The sequence below is a fragment of the Hemitrygon akajei genome, chromosome 2, assembly GCF_048418815.1.
Source record: "Hemitrygon akajei chromosome 2, sHemAka1.3, whole genome shotgun sequence".
NCBI lineage: Eukaryota > Metazoa > Chordata > Chondrichthyes > Myliobatiformes > Dasyatidae > Hemitrygon > Hemitrygon akajei.
Window position 1 is genome coordinate 49,359,206 of NC_133125.1, and position 20,743 is coordinate 49,379,948.

A 20,743-nucleotide genomic window follows, 5' to 3' on the forward strand; every position below is an offset into this window, starting at 1 on the left:
TTAGGTAAGTTATACTCATACCTAAAACCAGCTGCAACTTCCTGACTTGGTTTGATTCTTGTCCTTCGCTTCCTGTTACAGTCAAGGTTAAAATCCAGTTTTATAGTATTCACTCCTATTGGGCAGTGTTAGCTATTGCTAGAGTAAATCGTTCCTGAACAGTGAGACTTCAATTAAACGGGAAGATGTATCAGAGTGCTCAGTGATAAATTCAGAATAGCTTTGAAGAGGTAACACTATTCACTTTGGCTATCTGAATCTCTGAGAACTTCAAATTTGCCATAATACCTCATTCCATAATACCTTGTGCTGTGATAACTGAAAAAGGCTCAGGAATTATGCATTTGGTCTGGGAAAAGGGGACGTCTTACTTCCCAGTTCCTTCTTGAGCATATTGGGTATAGAAAATATGGTCAGACTAGAACAATTTCCATGGGAGCTCTGCCAAGATTTGTTACAGTAAGTATTGCATGATACACTTTGGTGGAGGTCCTCCTTTGGTCGAATTTGACCATGGATGTTGAGTCCTAGCTATCTACGTAGTCGATACACAAGTCAGGGCAGTACAAAATGGAGAGCAAGCTGTTGCCATTGCATGAGGCTCCCCCTCTCCATGCAACTAATGAGTCCAAGGGAACGGTAGAGACTGCTACAGTCTGGTACCAGTGCTATCGCAGGGGTTGCTAGTCAACATTGGGCTCAACGTAGGACTGCTTCAGGGACTCCAGCTCCGGATTTTCCCTTGAGGTTTACGTTTGGATCCTTCCCTATGAGTGCACACAGCTGCAAGGATGTTTCAGATCAGGCACACTTACTGTGGCTAGAAACTGCAACTATTCAAACCTGCAAGCTGTGGGATATCTTGCTCTCTTGGCAGCAAGCTGACCTGACAAATGGCTAAACATGGCTCCTGAACCATTTAAAACTCAGTTCCAGAACATATTCCAAACTAGTTGCAGGCCATATTTTATAACCTTCTACTGGTAGCTATCTGCAAGGATAAGATGAATTTGTGAAAACTTAATGACAAGATTTACTTGCACCACAACTAATTCATGATGTAAAACTTTTCAAGGTGCAATTAAGGTACTTGCGGCTTCAAAATCACAAATTAAATAGTATTGATTTATAATAGAATGTAGACATTTTATACAAGGAAAGAAAAGGGGAGCTTTATACCTTGTAAGCAGTTCTAGTTTTGTGTGCATGGCAGTTTGGCCATAAAAATGCACTTATAATGAAATAGTAGTTTTTCTTAAAATGGTTCAAGTCTTTGTTCAGATCAATTTGCATAATCACAAACATTACGTCAATAGTGAATTCACACTATAGGACAACTTCATTCCATTAAAAATGAGGAGTTAAAAATCTAAACTAAAAATAGAAAACTTTGGAGATATCTATTAGGTACAATAGGGAGAGAAAGAAATAGATTTGATGAACCAAAAGAGGTGAGTATTGATATTGGATCACTGGAAAATGATGCAGGTGAGGTAGTAATGGGGAACAAAGAAATGGCAGATGAACTTAATGGGTACTTTGCATTTGTCTTCACTGTGGAAGACACTATCAGTGTGCTGGAGGTCCATGCACGTCAGGAGGCTGGAGTGAGTGTTATTACGATGACAAAGGAAAAGTTCTAAGCAACCTGAAATGTCTTAAGATGGATAAGTCACATAGGATTGATGGACTACATCCCAGAGTCTTGAGGTTGTTGAAGAGATAATGGATGCTTTGTCATAATCTTTCAAGAATCACTTGATTCTGGCATGGTCCCGGAGGACTGGAAGATTGCAAATGTCACTCCACTCTTTAAGAAGGGAGGAAGACAAAAGAAAGGAAATTATAGGCCAGTTAGCCTAAGCACAGTGGTTGTGGAAGTGTTAGAGTCTATTACTAAGGATGAGGTTTCGGGGTACTTGGAGACTAATGATAAAATAAGTCAGTTAGAGTGATTTCTATGAAGGGAAATCTTGTCTGACAAATCTGTTAGAATTCTTCGAGGTAGTAACAAGCAGGGTGGACAAAGGAGAGGCAGTGGATGTCATTTACTCGGATTTTCAGAAGGTGTTTGATAAGGTGCCACACGAGTCTGTTAACAAGATAAAATCCTATGGCATTACAGGAAAGATACTGGCATGGATAACAGAATGGCTGGCAGGCAGGAGGCAGCGAGTGGGAATAAAAGGGGCCTTTTCTGGTTGGCTGCCAGTGACTAGTGGTGTTCCTCAGGGGTCAGTATTGGGACCGCTACTTTTCACATTGTTTGTCAATGGTTTGGATAATGGAATTGATGGCTTTTTGGCAAAGTTTGCAGAAGATATAAAGATAGGTGGGGGGTAGGTAGTGCTGAGGAAGAAATGCAATTCAAGTAGATACATTAGAAGAATGGACAGATGGAATAGTGTTGAGAAATGTACGATACTGTATTTTGGTAAAAGGAACAACAGTGCAGACAATTATATAAATATGTAAAAGGTTCAAACTACAGAGGTGCAGAGGGACTTCGGAGTCCTCGTGCAAGATTCCCAGAAGGTTAATTCATAGGTTGAGTCTGTGATAAAGAAGGCAAATGCAATGTTGCCATTTATTTCAAGGGAAATAGAATATAAAAGCAAGCAGATAATGCTGAGCCTTTATAAGACACTAGACAGGTCACATTGGAATATTTTCAACTGTTTTGGGACCCATTCTCAGAAAGGAATTGTTGTTATTGGTTCACTAGGATGATTCTGAGAATGAAGGGGTTAACATGTGAGGAGCATTTGGCAGCTTTGTTGGGAGTATCCCGAACTTGAAGGAATAGCCTCAGAATTGAGGGGAAACCTTCTAGAACAGAGGTAAGGAGGATTTTTTTAGCCAGAGAGTAGTGAATCTGTGGAATGCTCTGCCACAGACTGTGGTAGAGGTCAAGTCTGTGGGTATAGTTAAAGTGGATGTTGATCATTTCTTGTTTGGTCAGGGCATCAAAGGATATGGTAAGAGGCAAGTGTATGGGGTCGAGTGGGATCCAGGGTCAGCCATGATGGAATGGCAGAGCAGACTTGATGGGCTGAATGGCCTAATTCTATTCCTATGTTTTATGATCTTATGGACTAGATAGTTCCAGTCAACGGGCACTAGGTCTAGTACTCTGTGCACATGTTTGAAAAGGATTTCTGCCTTTGGTTTTCATAAGGAGCGTGGGACAGTATCCCAGTCTTACTGGATCTGAATTACCACACAGATCCTGGACAGTATCCATGACTCCCTTGTTTAGAGTAAGGATTACAATGCAAAGATGTAAGGTCATAGAAGAGGGTAAGTTACCTCATTTAATTATTTTGCTCTTTTTAATGTTTTTACATTCTGATTATGGTTAAACTTACTTTTAAAATGTTATGAAAATACCTAATAATTATCTTTTATTCCATTTACTTCAATGTTTATAGCTTTTAAATGCTTCTAAATATCAGTGATATTAAAATTAAATGTGAAAGCCCAATTCTTCTTATGGGAATGAGGAGGCCTTCCTTTCATTAAGATTGCAGATAAACATTCCGATCTGTTGCTGTCCATGAATGTTCCGACGTCCCAGGTCCTGATTCACATTGACAACTGCGTGTTGCCAATTCATGATTTTGTTTGGAATATGTTGTGCGGCTGCCACATGGATCTGACTGGGAGAGATCTTGAACTAGTGGTGAGAGTTTCAGGAAGACCCCAGACGACAAAGGTCAATTAGAGCTCATACAGCTTACAAAGTCTGCTGGCTGCCAAACTCTGTCAGAGCTGCTTACCCGAGTTGCCTTTTTAATGGTGTCCTGGAGGTTTGGGCCGCCAATTTGCTACCTATGAGATCCTTACTTATTATCTTACTGAAACTCACTATTTATGACACTGATGTAGTCTTGAACAAACTGTTCTTTGTAGCCGTATTCATGAACATGTCTATTTGATAATCTGGAATATTTATCCCATATTATTCAATGGATGCAACCTACTGAACTTCCTTTTAGTTTTGACAGTATGTGTTGTAAATAACCTGCTAATAGTTACAAATAAAGTGGATTCCAGTTAATTGGGACACATAGGAACCAGTATATTTTGGCCCAATTAAATGGCTACCCCAATGAGCTGAAGTTTCATGAAAATATTTTAAAAGGTATAAAAAAGTAAAGCTGGGCAAATGAAATACAAAATAAACTAGAACAGTACAAATAGTACTACAGTACCATATATCCTCTGTATTAGTTCTTAATAGTTATCAAAGGAGTGTACATTGTCATGCTCCTTTGATTGACTGTAAATGAACAAAATCAGTGCAGACACCTAGTGAAGATAATGGCCTGCCTTCATACACTGCTATTAGTCCTCCAAATCTTCATCATTTTGTAACATTCAAGATTATTGTTGATACCTTCAAATTCCTCATAGTTCTTAAATTAGTGAAGTAGTGAAATTGTTTCATTTTCACTCTAGGCCATTTCTGGTACCTTTAAGCTTGAATGCTTGAAACCACAGTAAGCAAAATAGCTCAGAATTGTCTTACTACTTATTTTTCATCAACTATCAGTGGCAAAAATCACTGCTTTTGAACACAAACACACACAACTGACATTGTTTAAAAACTATTCGGCAAGTCATCTACCTTTGTTAAGTGGCATTGTGTCCCAAATAAATGAAGGGCACTTCAGCAATTTTCTCAATTAGTTTTTGTTTTTTCACAGTTTCCTCAAATAAGGGGCTGTTTTGGCACTTGCCATGTCCCATTTTATACCTTGTTCTTTTCTAAACTCACAAAAGAAGTTGTCTTTGAAGTTGATAGATGAATTCAGTTAAAAGGGACATTAGTAATATGTTTGAGGCACTAAATATAATACAGTTGTTCTAGCACTGACATTTTCTACAAATCAACTGTAATGTCTAATACACTTATAATTAATGTAGAACCAGAAGTTTCATGTTCATCTAGATGAAAGCAGGAAAAAATTTAAGGGTGAGGTCATTTTTATCTACTGTTTATAGAAAAGCAAAAACAGAGGTCTAGCAGCTGCTTGAAAATCAGCCCTATGGCAATGCGTTCTAACATCTAAACTTGCCCACCCTACTAACACCATCTATCATACACACAGAGCTCATCCTACATTACTGTTGAAATCAAAGTTCAAAGACAATACATTATCAAAGTACATATATGTCACCATATACATTCTCTTGTAGGCATACTCAATAAATCCACAGAATAATAACCACAACAGAATCAATGAAAGACCACACCATCTTGGGCATTCAACAAGTGTGCAAAAGACAACAAACTATGCAAATACAAAAAGAAAAGAATTATAATAAATATATAAGTAATAAATATCGAGAACATGAGATGAAGAGTCCTTGAAAGTGAGTCCACAGATTGTGGGAACATTTGAAGTTGAGTGAAGTTATCCCCTTTGGTTCAAGAGCCTGATGGTTGAGGGGTAATAACTGTTCCTGAACATGGTGATGTGAGTCCTGAGGCTCCTGTACCTTCCTCCTGATGGCAGTAGTAAAAAGAAAACATAGATAGGTGGTGATTCCTGATGATGAATGCTGCTTTATGTTGTGATGCAACCAGTATTTCATGCAGATAGGTATTTTATTGATCCCAAAGGAAATTACAGTGCACAGATAGAAATATTAGAAGAGAAGTAGAAAGAATAAGAAATAAATTACCATAAACAGTCTAACAGGAGGGTGTCATCACTTCCCCGGCTAAAGGTTGATTCTTTATATAGCCTAATTGCCGAGTGCAAGAATGACCTCATATAAATGTTTCACTGGTGGGGAGGGCTTTAGCTGTGATGGACTGGGCTCACATAGATGTTTTCAACGGTGGGGTGGGCTTTACCCGTGATGAACTGGGCCATGGCCACTACTTTTTAAAGGCTTTCTGTTCAAGGGAATTGGTGTTTCCATACCAGGCTGTGATGCATTAGTCAATATACCCTCCATTACACCTCTATAGACGCTTGTCAACATTTTAGATGTCATACCGAATCTTCACAAACTCCTAAGGAAGTAGAGGTACTGCTGTACTTCCTTCATAATTGCACCAGGGCACTGCTATAAACTACTATTTACATAGATGATCCTCTGAGATGTGGGGGCAATACTTATGTATCAGACGGAACCTACACAGTCACAGAGTGAATGTATAACTCCAGATGGGTAGCACTGCAGGAGAGGACTGAACCTAGTCACTGGATCCATGAGGCAGCAGCTTTACTAGTTACACCAGTGTGCCTCTCGCAGGGGTTATCCCAGAGGAAAACTGGTGAGCAAGTGACCACTCTCATCATCTCAGAACACCAACCCATCTTGGAAGATATAAATATCTATAGATATATATATATATATATATATATATATATATATATAGATATAGATATATAGATATAATATTTCTCTACACAATTGAAGGTCATACAGTCCATTGTTTCTATGCTAATCCTCAGTGCGTTCACATCAATCTTACTCCTCAACTTATTACCCTCCAACCTATTCCCTTACACGTGCCTATTAATGACCCACAGATTCGTCCATTAGTCACCTACATGGTTGGGGTAACCAGTGTGAATTTTTGGGAGATATTAAGAAACCAGAGCCCCCAGAGGAAATGCACAAGATCATAGGAAGAATGTGCAAACCCGAGGTCTGAATCAAATCTCTGTCAGTAGAGCTGTGAGATAGCTATGCCATCTAATTTACAACTAGAAGCGGAAATAGAGTTAACATTTCCACTTCTGATTTAACATGATATGATATCTCATTTTCTCTTTTTCCACAGATGTTGCCTAACCTACAGAGCGATTCCACAATATTTCGTTTTTGGGTGAAGCTTTCAACCTTTCTGTTCTTTAAACTGCATGGTTAAGAATCCAGGTGGTGGCGCCAGCTAATTGCAGAATTTCCGTCCCTCTGGGGTTTTTACGTTGGTTTAGAAGATCTCATGGAAGATCTCATGTAAAGCTAGCTGCCTGAAGATCAACCAGGCAGTCTGCTGGATAAATAATCTGACATCTACTTGATAAGAAATTGCTGAGAAATATTTTTATACTCAAAGCATGGTTACGATCTGGGCCGTGCTGCCTGAAAAGATGGTGGAGGCAGGTGCTCACAACATTTAAGAAGCATTGGAATGGCCGCTTGAATTGTCAAGATACAGGAGGTCACACACTAAGTGCTGGTAAATGGGACTAGTATAGACCAATGGTTCCCTAAGTGGGTGATATCACGCTCCTGGGGGCAGTGGGTGGAGGGTGCTCGGTAGCAAGGGCAGGCTGCTGAGGGATTACAGGCTTAATTTAAGACATGGTTTACTTAATAAAACCATTTGATCCTCATTGCCCCATAATTGATTACAGTGATCACATAATCACCTCATCTCTTGCTAACCCACCGTTCTGTTGGACTTGGCTCAAGCGCATTATAGTTGTTGAAAAGCAACATGACACTTCTGTATTTGGCATATCATGAGAAATCTGGACTGAAAAAATGTGTTAATGTAGTGAGATCATTGCTGTTCACTACTGTAGTATAGGACAATTCCCATAATCACACAGTGACATAGTTCCTGTGAATTAGGATATGGCATTCAATGGGGTAAAGTTCAGAACCTGCCCTTTCAAATGGACTTGACTACATTTCTTTAGCATATGCTCCAATCAAGATATCACCACTCCACTTTATACACCTGCAGGAAGAGTCAGATTTTGCCTGAGCTGTGAAGATGTCAGAACTTTCCCCTTTATTGACCACAGAGCTTGACACTGGAAGTAAACAAAAGGTGATTGACCATGGTCGTTAATCCATCACTGAGATGTGGCTGAAAGAAGATCATGGTTGGGAGCTTAGCATCCAAGGATACACCTTTTATTGAAAGGACAGGCAGATTGGCAGAGGGGCTGGGGTTGCTTGTTGGTTGAAAAGTGAAAAAAAATACTCAGAAAGAGGTGACATAGGATTGGAAGATGTAGAATCCTTGTTGGTAGAGCTTAGAAACTGCAAGGGTAAAGACTCTGATGGGAATCACGAACAGTAGCCAGAATGTGGAATATAAATCACAATCAGATCGAAAATGCATGGCATACAGACAATGATACGATAGTCATGGGGGATTTTAATATGCAGGTAGATTGGGAAAATCAAGTTGGTGCTGGATCCCAAGACAGGGAATTTGTAGAATGTCTACGAGCTGGCTTTTTAGAGAAGCTTGCTGTGAACCCACTAGGGGAAAGGAAATTCTGAACTGGGTGTTGTGTAATGAACCAAATTTGACTAGGGACCTTCAAGTTATGGAACCCTAAGGAGACAGTGATCACAATATGATAGAATTCACTATGCAGATTGAGAGGGAGAAGCTAAAGTTAGATGTATCAGAATTACAGTGGAGTGAAAGGAATTACAGAGGCATGAGAGAGGAGCTGGCCAAAGTTGTTTGGAAAGGGAAGCTATCAGGAATAATGGCAGATCACCAATGGCTGAAGTTTCGGGGGAAATTCCGGAGGCACAGGATAGATACATCCCAAAGTTGAAGAAGTATTCTAAAGGGAGGATGAGAGAACTGTGGCTGACAAGGGAGGCAAAGACAGCATAAAAGCAGAGGGCATATAATACAACAAAACTTAGTGGTAAGTTAGAGGATTGGGAAGCTTTTAGAAACAGAAGGCAGCTAAAAAAGAGCCATAAGTAGAGAAAAAAAATCAAATATGAAGGTAAGCATGCCAATAATATAAAAGAGGATACTAATTTTTTTTTCAGATATATAGTTCAGCACAGCCAAGAGGGGCCATAAGGCCTGTTTCTGTGCTGTAATGTTCTGTGGTTCTATATAAAGAGTAAAAAAAGAGGTGAGAATGGATATTGGACCAATGAAAGTGATGTTGCAAAGGTAGTAATGGGACAAAGAAATGAATGAAGAACTTAATAAGTATTTTGTGGTATCTTCAATGTGGAAGACACTAGTAGTATGGCAGAAATTTGTGAGTGTCAGGGGGCAGACTGCAATCACTATTATTAAGGAGACGGTCCTCTGAAAGACCTGAAGGCACATAAGTCACCTGGACCAGATGGACTACACCCCATAATTGAAAGAGGCAGCTGAAGAGATTCTGGAGACATCAGTAATGATCTTTAAAGAATTACTAGTTTCTGGAACAGTTCTGGAGAACTGGAAAATTGTACATGACAATCCACTCTTTAAAAGGGAGCCAGAAGAAAGGCGATTATAGGCTAGTTAGCGATGGTTGGGAAGATGTTAGGCACCATTATTAAGGATGAGGCTTCGGGGTGCTTGGAGGCGCATGATAAAGTAAGCCCAAGATAGGTGGAGGGACAGATAGTGTTGAGGAAGCAGGGAGTCTGCAGATGGACTTAGACAGATTGGGCAAAGCAGTGGCAGATGGAAAATAGTGTAGGGAAGTGTATGTTCATACAATTTGGTAGAAGGAATAAAGGTATAGACTATTTTCTAAACAGGGAGAGAATTCAAAAACCAGTGGTGCAAAGGGACTTGGGAGGCAAATGCAATGTTAGTGTTCATTTCAAGGGGACTAGAAGAAAAGAGCAAGAATGTGACACTGAGGTTTTAAAACGCATTGGTTAGACTGTACTTGGAGTATGGTGAGCAGTTTTCAGTTGCTTATCTAAGAAAAGACGTGAATGCATTGGAGAGGGTTTAGAAAAGGTTTACAAGAATGATTCTGGGAATGAAACAATTAACATATGAGGAGCATTTGATGGTTTTGGGCCTGTTCTTGCTGGAGTTTAGAAGAATGTTGGGGGGGGGATGGATCTCATTGAAACCTATCTAATATTTAAAGGACTAGATAGAGTGGATGTGAAGGGGATGTTTCCTATAGTAAGTGAATCTATGATCAGAGGGCACAGGTTCAGAATGGATGGACACCCATTTAGAGCAGAGATAAGGAGGAATTTCTTTAGCCAAAGGGTGATGGATTTGAGAAATTCACTGCCATGGAAGGTTGTGGAGGACAAGGTAGTGAGTATATTTAATGTGGAGATTGATATATTCTTCATCAGGCAGAACATCAAAGGTTACAAGGAGAAGGCAGTAAAATGGGTTTCAGACGAATATGAGCATACTCGGTGGACCAAGTGGCTTAATTCTGGTTCTATGTCTTGTGTCTTTTAACAAAAATGGCAGAAACAACCCAAAATGACAAAGAAGCGTAGATAGTGTAGTGTGGAGTATCTGAAAAAGGATTTATACCAGCACCAGGTAACCAACAGCAGTCAATTTGCATGTTGTGTGTAAGATTTTTTCAAATGAGACAATGAAACCATCCTTGAACAGTTGAAGATTATATACTCTGATAAAGCAATAAGAACTTGGCTTATTTTCAGGCACTTTGTGACAACTTTCAGAATTGGAAACATTTAAAAACACATTTGCCAGCACTTCAAAACAAAACAGCTTCATACATTTCATTGCTCATTGCTAAATCTGGAAATTTCCATACAATTGGAGACAACTGATTCTACCAGCAGTAAGCAAGGTTCTGAGTACAACTTTGCACGTCACCAGGCCAAGTAATTAAAGTGATTCCACTCAACAACAACTCTGTTCAAAGACGAATAGATGAAATTTCTGGGAATGTGGAGAACACATTTTGCAACCTAACTAGGACAACAGAATTTGCTCTGCAGTTGGATGAGTCAACTTTGACAAGCAATGAATCTTAACTTCTTGGTTATGTTCGCTTTATAAAAGACAAAATCATGGTTCAAGATTTGTTATTTTCAATCGGACTAGTAAAAGATACAAAGAGGGATTCAGTATTTCAGGTTGTTGAGCAAGTTTTCAAAGAGAAGGACATTCCGCTCGCCAACATTTTTGCTTGTGCAATAGTTCTGGCACAATCAATGACAGGATACCACAGTAAGGTTATTACTTTCTTGAAAAAAGTTGTACCTAACATATTTAACATTCATTGTGTAATCTACAGACAACATCTGTTTGTAAGAAACCTTTGTCACCGGCTGTACAAATCATTAAATACTGTTATCACAGCAGTAAATAACGTCAAGCCTCAAGCTCTTAAGTCTCAACTATTTTGAGAACTTTGTTTTGAGAGTGATGAACGGTTTGAATGCTTGCTGTTCAACACAGAAGTCTGGTGGCTCTCAAAGGGAAAATGCCTGAGATGCTCTTATGCGCTTTTTCAAACGGTGATAAAATTCTTTGAAGACTCGAATGCTTCATTCTGTAATCAACTCAAGAATATTAGGCTTGACCCTGCTTATTTGTCAAAATTATTCATAAAGTTTAATGAATTCATTCTTCAGTTGCAAGGAGATGATGTGAATCTTATCAAAGTCAAGTCAGTCATCTCCACATTTCTGTCCTTGTTAACCCTATTTACAACATTGGCTTTTGCAATATTTTCAAATTTCCTAGCCTCTCTGAGTTGGAAGAGAAAGAAAGAATATCAGATGATGATCTTCAGATATGCTGCACCCACCTGGGTGAGCTGCATAAAGATATGTAAGAGAGATTTTTGGAATTTCTCTTGATGCATGTTCCAGATTGGGTAATAAATGAATTCGTGAACACTTATGATGAGGAATTAACAGGAACGATGGAGGAAGAACTAATCTTGCCACAAAATGACTTTGAGCTGAAGTAAAGGTTCAAATAATCAAACTTTTAGTTGCAGAAAGGAATCTCTGAACTTTATCGTGCACTGTGGAAAAAGATCAAGATATTTTTAAGTGTCTATCCAACATCATATTTAGTGAGCGCAGTTTCAGTGCAGTTACCCAACTTCTTTCAAAGCAATGAGACAGAGTGAAAATTACTGAATGAGGGGATCTGAGACTCCTTCTGAGTGACATTCAGCCTGATGTTGAGAAGCTGATATCACTGCACCAAACCCATCCATCTCATTGAAAGGAGCCAAAGCAATGAAGTAGTGGATAGTTGACTACTAATGTATGCTCTAAAATTGTTGGTGAAAATTGTTTTTACTGTCATTAAATAAAGGCATGATTTTATTTGAAGCTTTATATATATTTGAATAACTTTTCCAAATATTTGTCACTGCTTTGAATTTGCAGCTCCTATTTTACTGTGCATCATAAATCAACGCTTCATAGATTTAATGTAATGGCCGGAAAGGGAGAGTGGGGATGTGGTCTGGGAGCCAAAGGGGCAGTAACCTAAAAAAGTTTGGCAACCACTGGTAAAGTAGATACTTGAATGTTAGCATTGAGACGGTGGAGGGCTAAGTTCTGTGCTGTATCACTCTGTGGTTTTTAAGGTGATCACAGTGGTCATCTACAATGGTGGAAATTATTCTGGATCCAGCAAATTAAATCACTGGTCTCCATAATTGCGCATTCGCCTCACACAAATGCACGATGGAATTTCTCTGCGTCTCTGGATCTTGGAACAGCCTAGCAAAGATCAAGAGACTAAGCCTCAAGTGACACAGAGCAGGAAATACTGGAATCAAAGCAGGGCATGGGGATTGGCTAATATCAAGGGTGAGAGATTTTTTTTAAACAATTTGAAATATCTTTGAAAACTTAAAATTTATGTAAATGTAAACAGGTTAACAGATTAAAAAGATAAAATCCACTAAAGCACAAAGTTACAATTTATTACAATTTAATAAAAATCAAACAAAGGTAAAATAATTTAAAAATGTTATTCAACTTCATTTTGAAGGGGGAGAACACCTTTCATACTATGAAATGAGTCTCTCATCCAACACCAAGTCTGACTAGCTGTAACACTAGAGAATCCCAGCAAAGCCAAGCTGGACGATTGTTATAAAAACTATAAATACAATCTGTTGTTCTTTTGTTATGAAACTGAGTTTAGTAGTTGTGTAATTTATCTGAAAACATGCTTGTATTAGTGATGGTAATATTTTGCTTCCAAAATAAGGTTTTCATCATGGTTATCTGCAAAAAGAATAATTTCTTATGGTATATGTAGTCTTTATACCTTTCTTATGATGTAAACACCTGAGGTTAGTTCATCATGAATAAGTACTTACAATAGATAGGGCTAAAGTTTGGGATGTCTACCATGTGACATCTATTGTAATTTGCAATAAAAAGTCCTCATAAATTTGTTTGATAACAGTTTTGACATCAACATCATTGAAATTATAGTGGTATTGTTGTCACTTTTTTTTAACTTTGCCGAACTCGCCTTCTACTGGTGCTATTTTTAGTCAGACAGTCCAAGAACATTCAATGCAGTACTTCAAAGGTGCTCATTTTTAAACACTTGGCAATGCACAGCACTAAAAAGTATGGCTGGATTTAAATTCACCAATGATATACGAATATTTTAATGAAAAATCTGCACTTCATAAGTGTAGTTACTGATCTGTTATTTGTGTTTGTCATCTGGTTTGATTTTAGGCCAGCAACATTTATATAAATAAAGACTTCTTGTCTTAATATATTTGTTTCAAAAGTTTACATGTTCTAAAATTACATCTTATGACTTGCACAATAAGTGAATTTCTGATCAATTTATGAATTGCATATCTGACGAACAAGTCTTTGGCTGTGAAAAAATTATGTTGTATCTTGATGACTACAAATCCTAGCTTTATACCAGATTAAAGTTTAATTTTTGGTATCATGCTTAAATTTTTTTTTTCCAATTGAATTGATTTACATTTTTCACAAGGCTTTGCGTAATTGGTTTAAGCAGGGGCAATGCAGTTGAGCAGCTGGCAGAGATGCAGCCTTGTAGCACTGGAGTGGTAAAGTGGTGCCCCAAGTCCGACACTCAGTGCCTCAGCTGTTGAAGGCAAGCATATGATACTTCTTCTTCACCACTCTGTCCGCCTGCGTCACCACTTTCAAGGAATTATGGAAAGTTTTGAGGTCTTTCTGTTCAGTAACACTTGTCAGGGCCCTACCATTCACTGTGAATATCCTGGTCTGGTTTAACTACACTTGTCTATGTTAAATTCCATTATTTTCCTTTGCACATGTCCCCAGTTAATCGGGATTCTGGTGTAATGTGAGACAACCTGCTTCACTATCCACCATACCACCAGTTTGTGTGTCATCTGTAAGCTTACTGATTAGGCCACTTAGTGTTATCTTCCAATTTTTAATATTTGTAACAAACAATATGGGATGGAGGACTGTTTTCAGATCTCCAATCTAAAAATGCAACACCCCACAACCAGCATCTGCCTCCTCCTCCTATCGTGCTATTTCACTCTGGACCCCATTTATTCTAATCTTTCAAATCAGCTTACCATGCAGGATCTTGTCCAAATCCATGTAGACAACATCTATCACTCTGCCCTCATCAACCCTCTTGGTCACATTCTCAAAAACCCCTTCAAATTTGTGAGACACAATCTCCCACAAACAAAACCATGTGGATTATCCCACATTAGTCCTTGTCTTTCCAAACAGAAATAAATCCTGTCCATCTGAATCCCTCTAGTAAACTTCCCATCACCAGCCTGTAGTTCACTTCCTTGTCCTTGTAGCCTTCTTAAATAAAAACGACATATATGGTCAAGCCGGGGGATTTATTCATCTTTAAGCATGTCAAATTATTAGTATCTCCTTTTCCCCTCTTTTTGTAAAGATATTCAGTGTAGGAAAATCTAAGTTGTGATAACAGAGCAGCATTGCTTGTGGAGCTGCTGCCTCACTGCTTCAGCGACCAGATTTCAATGCTCTTCTCTGGTGCTGTCGGTGCGGAATTTCCATATTCTCCTGGTGCACTGATCTCCTCCTACATTGCTAAAATATATGGGTTGTAGATGAAATGCTCACTGTAAATTGTCTATGGTGTTCAGGTGAGCGGTCAATTCTGGGAGAAGTTGAAGGCAATATTGGGGAATAAATGAGATGAGATTAGTGTAACTGGTTGCCTCATGGTTAGTGTGAACCTCCTGGTCTGAAGAGGGAGCTGCAGTGTTGAATGACACCGTAACAGGACAACACTAAAAATGTGGCTTTGCATTTTCTTTGTGCCTTTTAACGAGTAGTCAACAAAGTGGATATCCTAGGATACATCTGGTCAAGTGAATAACTTATGAATAAAACTGTATTCCTTATTTATGATGTGAAATTAAAACTTGAACAACTTTAAAATTTGTTAAACAATGGTAAAATAATTAAATAAAAGTTTATCTCTGATCTTTAGTGCAAAACTCCTGAGTGTATCAGTATTTAATCCTGGCAACTTCAATGAAATGTGGTGTTAAGAAATGAGTTCAATTGAGAATTGATAATCTAGCATCCCTTTAATGCTGAAGGCTGTAAAAAAAATCTCCAGCAGAATATCCCATTAGGACTTTTTTTTCTTCCAATTCTGTGATTCAGGAGTATGTATAATTATTTCTATCAATATTAAACAGCTGGAATTGTAGTTTCTATAGTTTTGAATGATTGTTTTAAAGTACACAGCTTTGCAGTTGTTTATGTCTGTTAAAATATTACCTGAACATTTCAAAAGAGAGTAAAAAATGATTATTTGCATCATTGAACTTAACCGATGCTATTTTCTGTTGTTACTGTACATACCTGGCATGTGCCATTAGCACAGATGTCTGTTTCATGTGGGCCACATGGCGTTCCATCTAGCACTTTTTCTGAGATCAGTATCGGTTGATCTTTCCCCAGGGGAGAGCAAAAGAGTGCGCAAGGCTCCTCTGAACAGGAAATCAAACAATATGTAACACATCATACATTAGTCTCGTCTATATAACCAAGCCTTGTGTAGAAGTATGTCTTGATCATTTAACTTGACAGTTCTTCAGCTGATTTTCATTGAATTTCCAATATCCATGACAAAACTTTACTTATTTAGGTACTTAAAATTAAAAAAAACTAAGTGCCACTGTGAAATTTAACAACTCAAGTGGCTATTTTCCCCTTTTGATATCACAATAATCAAACATAACACCATACTGGTGGAATTCGCACTTCATTATATTTTATAAACCTGTGTACCACAACATATAAGCTTAAGACTCCATGAAACATTAGCAATAATTGCAATATTGTTTAGAGTTCAAAAGCACGTCAATGCTTCATAGCTATTATGAACTATAATTTATTAAAATAATTTGCATTAGAATTTCACCTGGACACATTCATATGTATTGGCTAATATTTGAAGTACTGTATAATTTCCTCAGTAAAAATGCAACACAAAATAAACCAAATCTAAATCTACAACTCAGTTTTGAGTTTTAAAATGCACTAACTGAATACTTTTTGTGAAGTCAGTGGTCTCTGGTACATGAAACAGACAGACATGGGAAGATGGTGGGAACATAATTCTGACAGGTTGTATTCAAGTAAAATCTGAGGACAGTTGTTGAATCAGCATTAAAGTTATACCCAATTTTGACTTGTTTCATACTGCATAAAGCTATTAAAAGGCTGATGCATCTCTCAAGTATCTAAAATCTCTTTGTTCTTTATACCCGTGCCAGTTTTCCACTTCTTTTTCTGAAGGTGCTGACTCACTCCTGGTATATGCCTCCAGAACATAGGCAGCTAACGCTGATCTGACCTTTCAGCAAAAGGGTACATATTAATCTGGAATTGATACCTCAGGTTTTTTTTTTATCTTTTCACTGAATCAGGATTCATGCAATCTCCCCTATCCTTCCTCCAGTTTCCTTAGTTAATCAAAAGTAAATATGATTTTTAATATACTAGCTTTTTCCAACATTGGACTGGTATTTTGCAAATAAGAATGTAATGTATTGACTATTGCTTCCTAACTAGCACATTCTTCAAATTGCTCCAACTGTAAAAAAATATATATTTATCTGCTCAGGAGCAAGGTGAGATCATTCACAAATTCTTTTGAGAGGGTTGAAATAAAGCAGGAATGGCATATTCACAGACCTATAGTTATATGCAGGCCTTTCTTGATCACTCTGACTGCTTATTTTCATTCAGTTCCCAATGATTCCGATTTATTTATCCCATGTACATCAAACATCCAGTGAAATGCATTGAATGTGTTAACAATCAACACATCCAAGGATGTGATGGGGAAGACCACAAGTGTCACCACACATTCTGGCACTAACATAGCAAGGCCACAATGTTCAGCAGAACAATACAAGCAGCAACGACGGCAGAACAAAACAAGAGAACCACAGCAAAGAAGGCCCTTTCCTACACACACACACACACACACACACACACACACACACACACACACACACACACACACACACACACACACACACACACACACACACACACACACACACACACACACACACACACACACACACACACACACACACACACACACTCCTCTAACCACAGTACCGGCTGCTCTCGGGCCTCCAGTCCTTAGCTCCAGACTCACAGACATTGGCCTCCAACCTGGACTCGCATAAGCGACCTTGGGTCCACTCCCTCCAGACTCAACATCTTCAGTCTTCAACCTTTTGGGCTTCACACTAGAATGCAATTTTCCCCGTATTCTGAAGCTGAGATTCCATTCCTAGTACACTGCTGACATAGACCACCCTTTTTTTTAAGGTGCTTCTAACATTCAGAGATGACTTCCCTGATTCAGTGGAATTCGCATAATTACTGGATGATCTTCTTGGGCTTCCTGCCAGGTGCAGGTATCGATTTTTACCGATATTTCGATGACAAAGTCTGCCATCTTCATCAGGGATGATGCCCGGCATGTTTAGTCCGGTGATATTTATACCCCCGTTGTCCGTCTCTCCTTTAATGATTAGCCCTCATCAAATCAGATTTCCACTGTCTAAACTTGTTTACAATTGAATTCCAGTTCTTACTTAGAGCAAAACCGTCTTTGTTAAAATTATTTTCCTCTAGTTTTATTTCAATGGTTTCGTTCATCTGGTGATCCCAAAAGCCATTGGTGCGGCAAAGTTGTTTTGTGCCATCAAAGTTAATCCTATGGCCATTGCGAATGCAATGTTTTGCTACCACCGTTTTCTCCAGGTAACCCAAATGGGTACACCTCCTGTGCTCCTTAATGCGGGTTTCCACCGTGTAGCCCACGTGCCCACTCTACACTGCTCTGCATTCACAGGGAATTCTGTAAAAAACACCAGCTGTCCTGAGTCCCAGGTCATCTTTGACCGCCTTAATCTGTGATACGAGCTTCCTTATGGATTTGTGGATGGTAATAATCTGGTATTTCTTCAACCCATTGCTGTTGCCTGTCTTCCCTATATTTCCACGTTTTCCGGAAGGATCGCCAAAATTTTATATTTATTCTTTTTTTTCTTTAATTGGGTTCTCTTATACAATCCCACGGTTGTATAATTTATACATTCTTTGATAATAAATGTAATTGAACTGAATATACATATACACACATAGTGCACAATACAATATAACTACAATGTACACATCCACAGCACAGTATCACCCTACCTTGATTGACATTTACAAATCTGCCAGCCATGATAAAACGGAGACTGCAGGAGGCGGTACTCCAGTGACGCACCAGACGGAGACACCATCGCTCATCGCTCCCGTAAGGACGGGAAGCTGTTCGGGAGCCACGTGTGATTTGGTTCCCCTAGCTAGGGAATTGAGTGGCTGATAACCCCGAAAAGGATTCCGAACTGACAACGGGGAACTCACGTTCCCGATTCCACGATTTGAGTCCAACAGGCTGGCAAGTTTATTTTCTCTCTCCAACCCGTGAACACCCAGTGGTCCCTCAAACGGCTAAAAGCCTTCATGAACTGGTGAGACTTTTTATATTTCCATCGGACAATAGTTTTACCCCTAGACGAACGATAGAGCTACTTCGAATTGTTGATTATTACTATACCCGTGCTTTAGATTGAGTATTGACGACGTATATTATCTGAATGTTTGTATTGATAGATAGATAGATAGATAGATACTTTATTCATCCCCATGGGGAAATTCAACTTTTTTCCAATGTCCCATACACTTGTTGTAGCAAAACTAATTACATACAATACTTAACTCAGTAAAAAAATATGATATGCATCTAAATCACTATCTCAAAAAGCATTAATAATAGCTTTTAAAAAGTTCTTAAGTCCTGGCGGTTGAATTGTAAAGCCTAATGGCATTGGGGAGTATTGACCTCTTCATCCTGTCTGAGGAGCATTGCATCGATAGTAACCTGTCGCTGAAACTGCTTCTCTGTCTCTGGATGGTGCTATGTAGAGGATGTTCAGAGTTTTCCATAATTGACCGTAGCCTACTCAGCGCCCTTCGCTCAGCTACCGATGTTAAACTCTCCAGTACTTTGCCCACGACAGAGCCCGCCTTCCTTACCAGCTTATTAAGACATGAGGCGTCCCTCTTCTTAATGCTTCCTCCCCATCACACCACCACAAAGAAGAGGGTGCTCTCCACAACTAACCTATAGAACATCTTCAGCATCTCACTACAGACATTGAATGACGCCAACCTTCTAAGGAAGTACAGTCGACTCTGTGCCTTCCTGCACAAGGCATCTGTGTTGGGAGTCCAGTCTAGCTTCTCGTCTAACTGTACTCCCAGATACTTGTAGGTCTTAACCTGCTCCACACATTCTCCATTAATGATCACTGGCTCCATATGAGGCTTAGATCTCCTAAAGTCCACCACCATCTCCTTGGTCTTGGTGATATTGAGACGCAGGTAGTTTGAGTTGCACCATATCACAAAGTCCTGTATCAGTTTCCTATACTCCTCCTCCTGTCCATTCCTGACACACCCCACTATGGCCGTGTCATCAGCGAACTTCTGCACATGGCAGGACTCCGAGTTATATTGGAAGTCTGATGTGTACAGGGTGAACAGGACCGGAGAGAGTACGGTTCCCTGCGGCGCTCCTGTGCTGCTGACCACCGTGTCAGACCTACAGTCTCCCAACCGCACATACTAACCTTACTTTTGTGCCCCTTTATAAATAAAAACGTTTAAAAATGGTACCATCAGACTTCAGCGGACCTCTCTATCTTTGCTGGTAAGTGACCCAGTTATGGGGTTCATAACATCCCATTCAGGCCTAAAGCCTAAAGATTTAATTGTTGTAGAAGCTTTCTTTCTCCTGTGGGTAATGTCTTTCCTGACAAGGGGGATCACTTTGCTTGACAGGTGAGACTCGTGGCAGTGAAACAACTTCAGGTTTTGTGGTCTCCTCTATTGTGGTTGTAGGAGTTGACTCTGGGACTGCAGATAGTGGTTTCGACAGCTGTGGACGTCTTTCTTCTGGATGTGTTGGCATCGTGAACAGTGGACAAGGTTCACTGGATGATGTGGATCATTATGCGAGAGTACAATGTGGTAGTGGATCCGGCCCAGTACACGATGGGTAAAGCCCTCTCAACCATTAAGCCTATCTACAGGAAACATTGCTGTAGAAAAGCAGCATCGGTCATCAAAGATCCTCACCACCCAGGTCATGCTCCTTCCTCACTGCTGCCATCAAGTAGAAGGTACAGGTGCCTCAGGACTTGCTCCACCAGTTCAAGAACAGTTACTGCCACTCAACCATCAGGCTCTTGAACAAAACAGGATAAGTACATTCTATTTCTGGTGTTGCCACAACCAATGTTTTAAGGACTCGTTATCTTGTTATTTTATGCTCTTGTTATTTATTTATATTTGCATTTGCACAGTTTCATTGATCCTGTTTACAGTTACTGCTCTACAGATTTGCTAAGTTTGCCCACAGAAAAAAAAACCACAAGGTTGTATGTGGTGACATGTATGTACTCTGAAA

General features: G+C 39.2%; 1 protein-coding gene across 1 annotated transcript in view; it reads right to left on the minus strand.

Annotated features, from left to right (window-relative positions):
• Positions 1–20,743, minus strand: part of LOC140741711 (A disintegrin and metalloproteinase with thrombospondin motifs 19-like) — a 370,470-nt gene that overhangs the window by 113,818 nt on the left and 235,909 nt on the right. Inside the window, exon 14 of the mRNA XM_073072007.1 lies at positions 15,559–15,686. Coding sequence (XP_072928108.1) covers positions 15,559–15,686 — 128 coding nt within the window. The remainder of the gene's footprint in view (positions 1–15,558; positions 15,687–20,743) is intronic.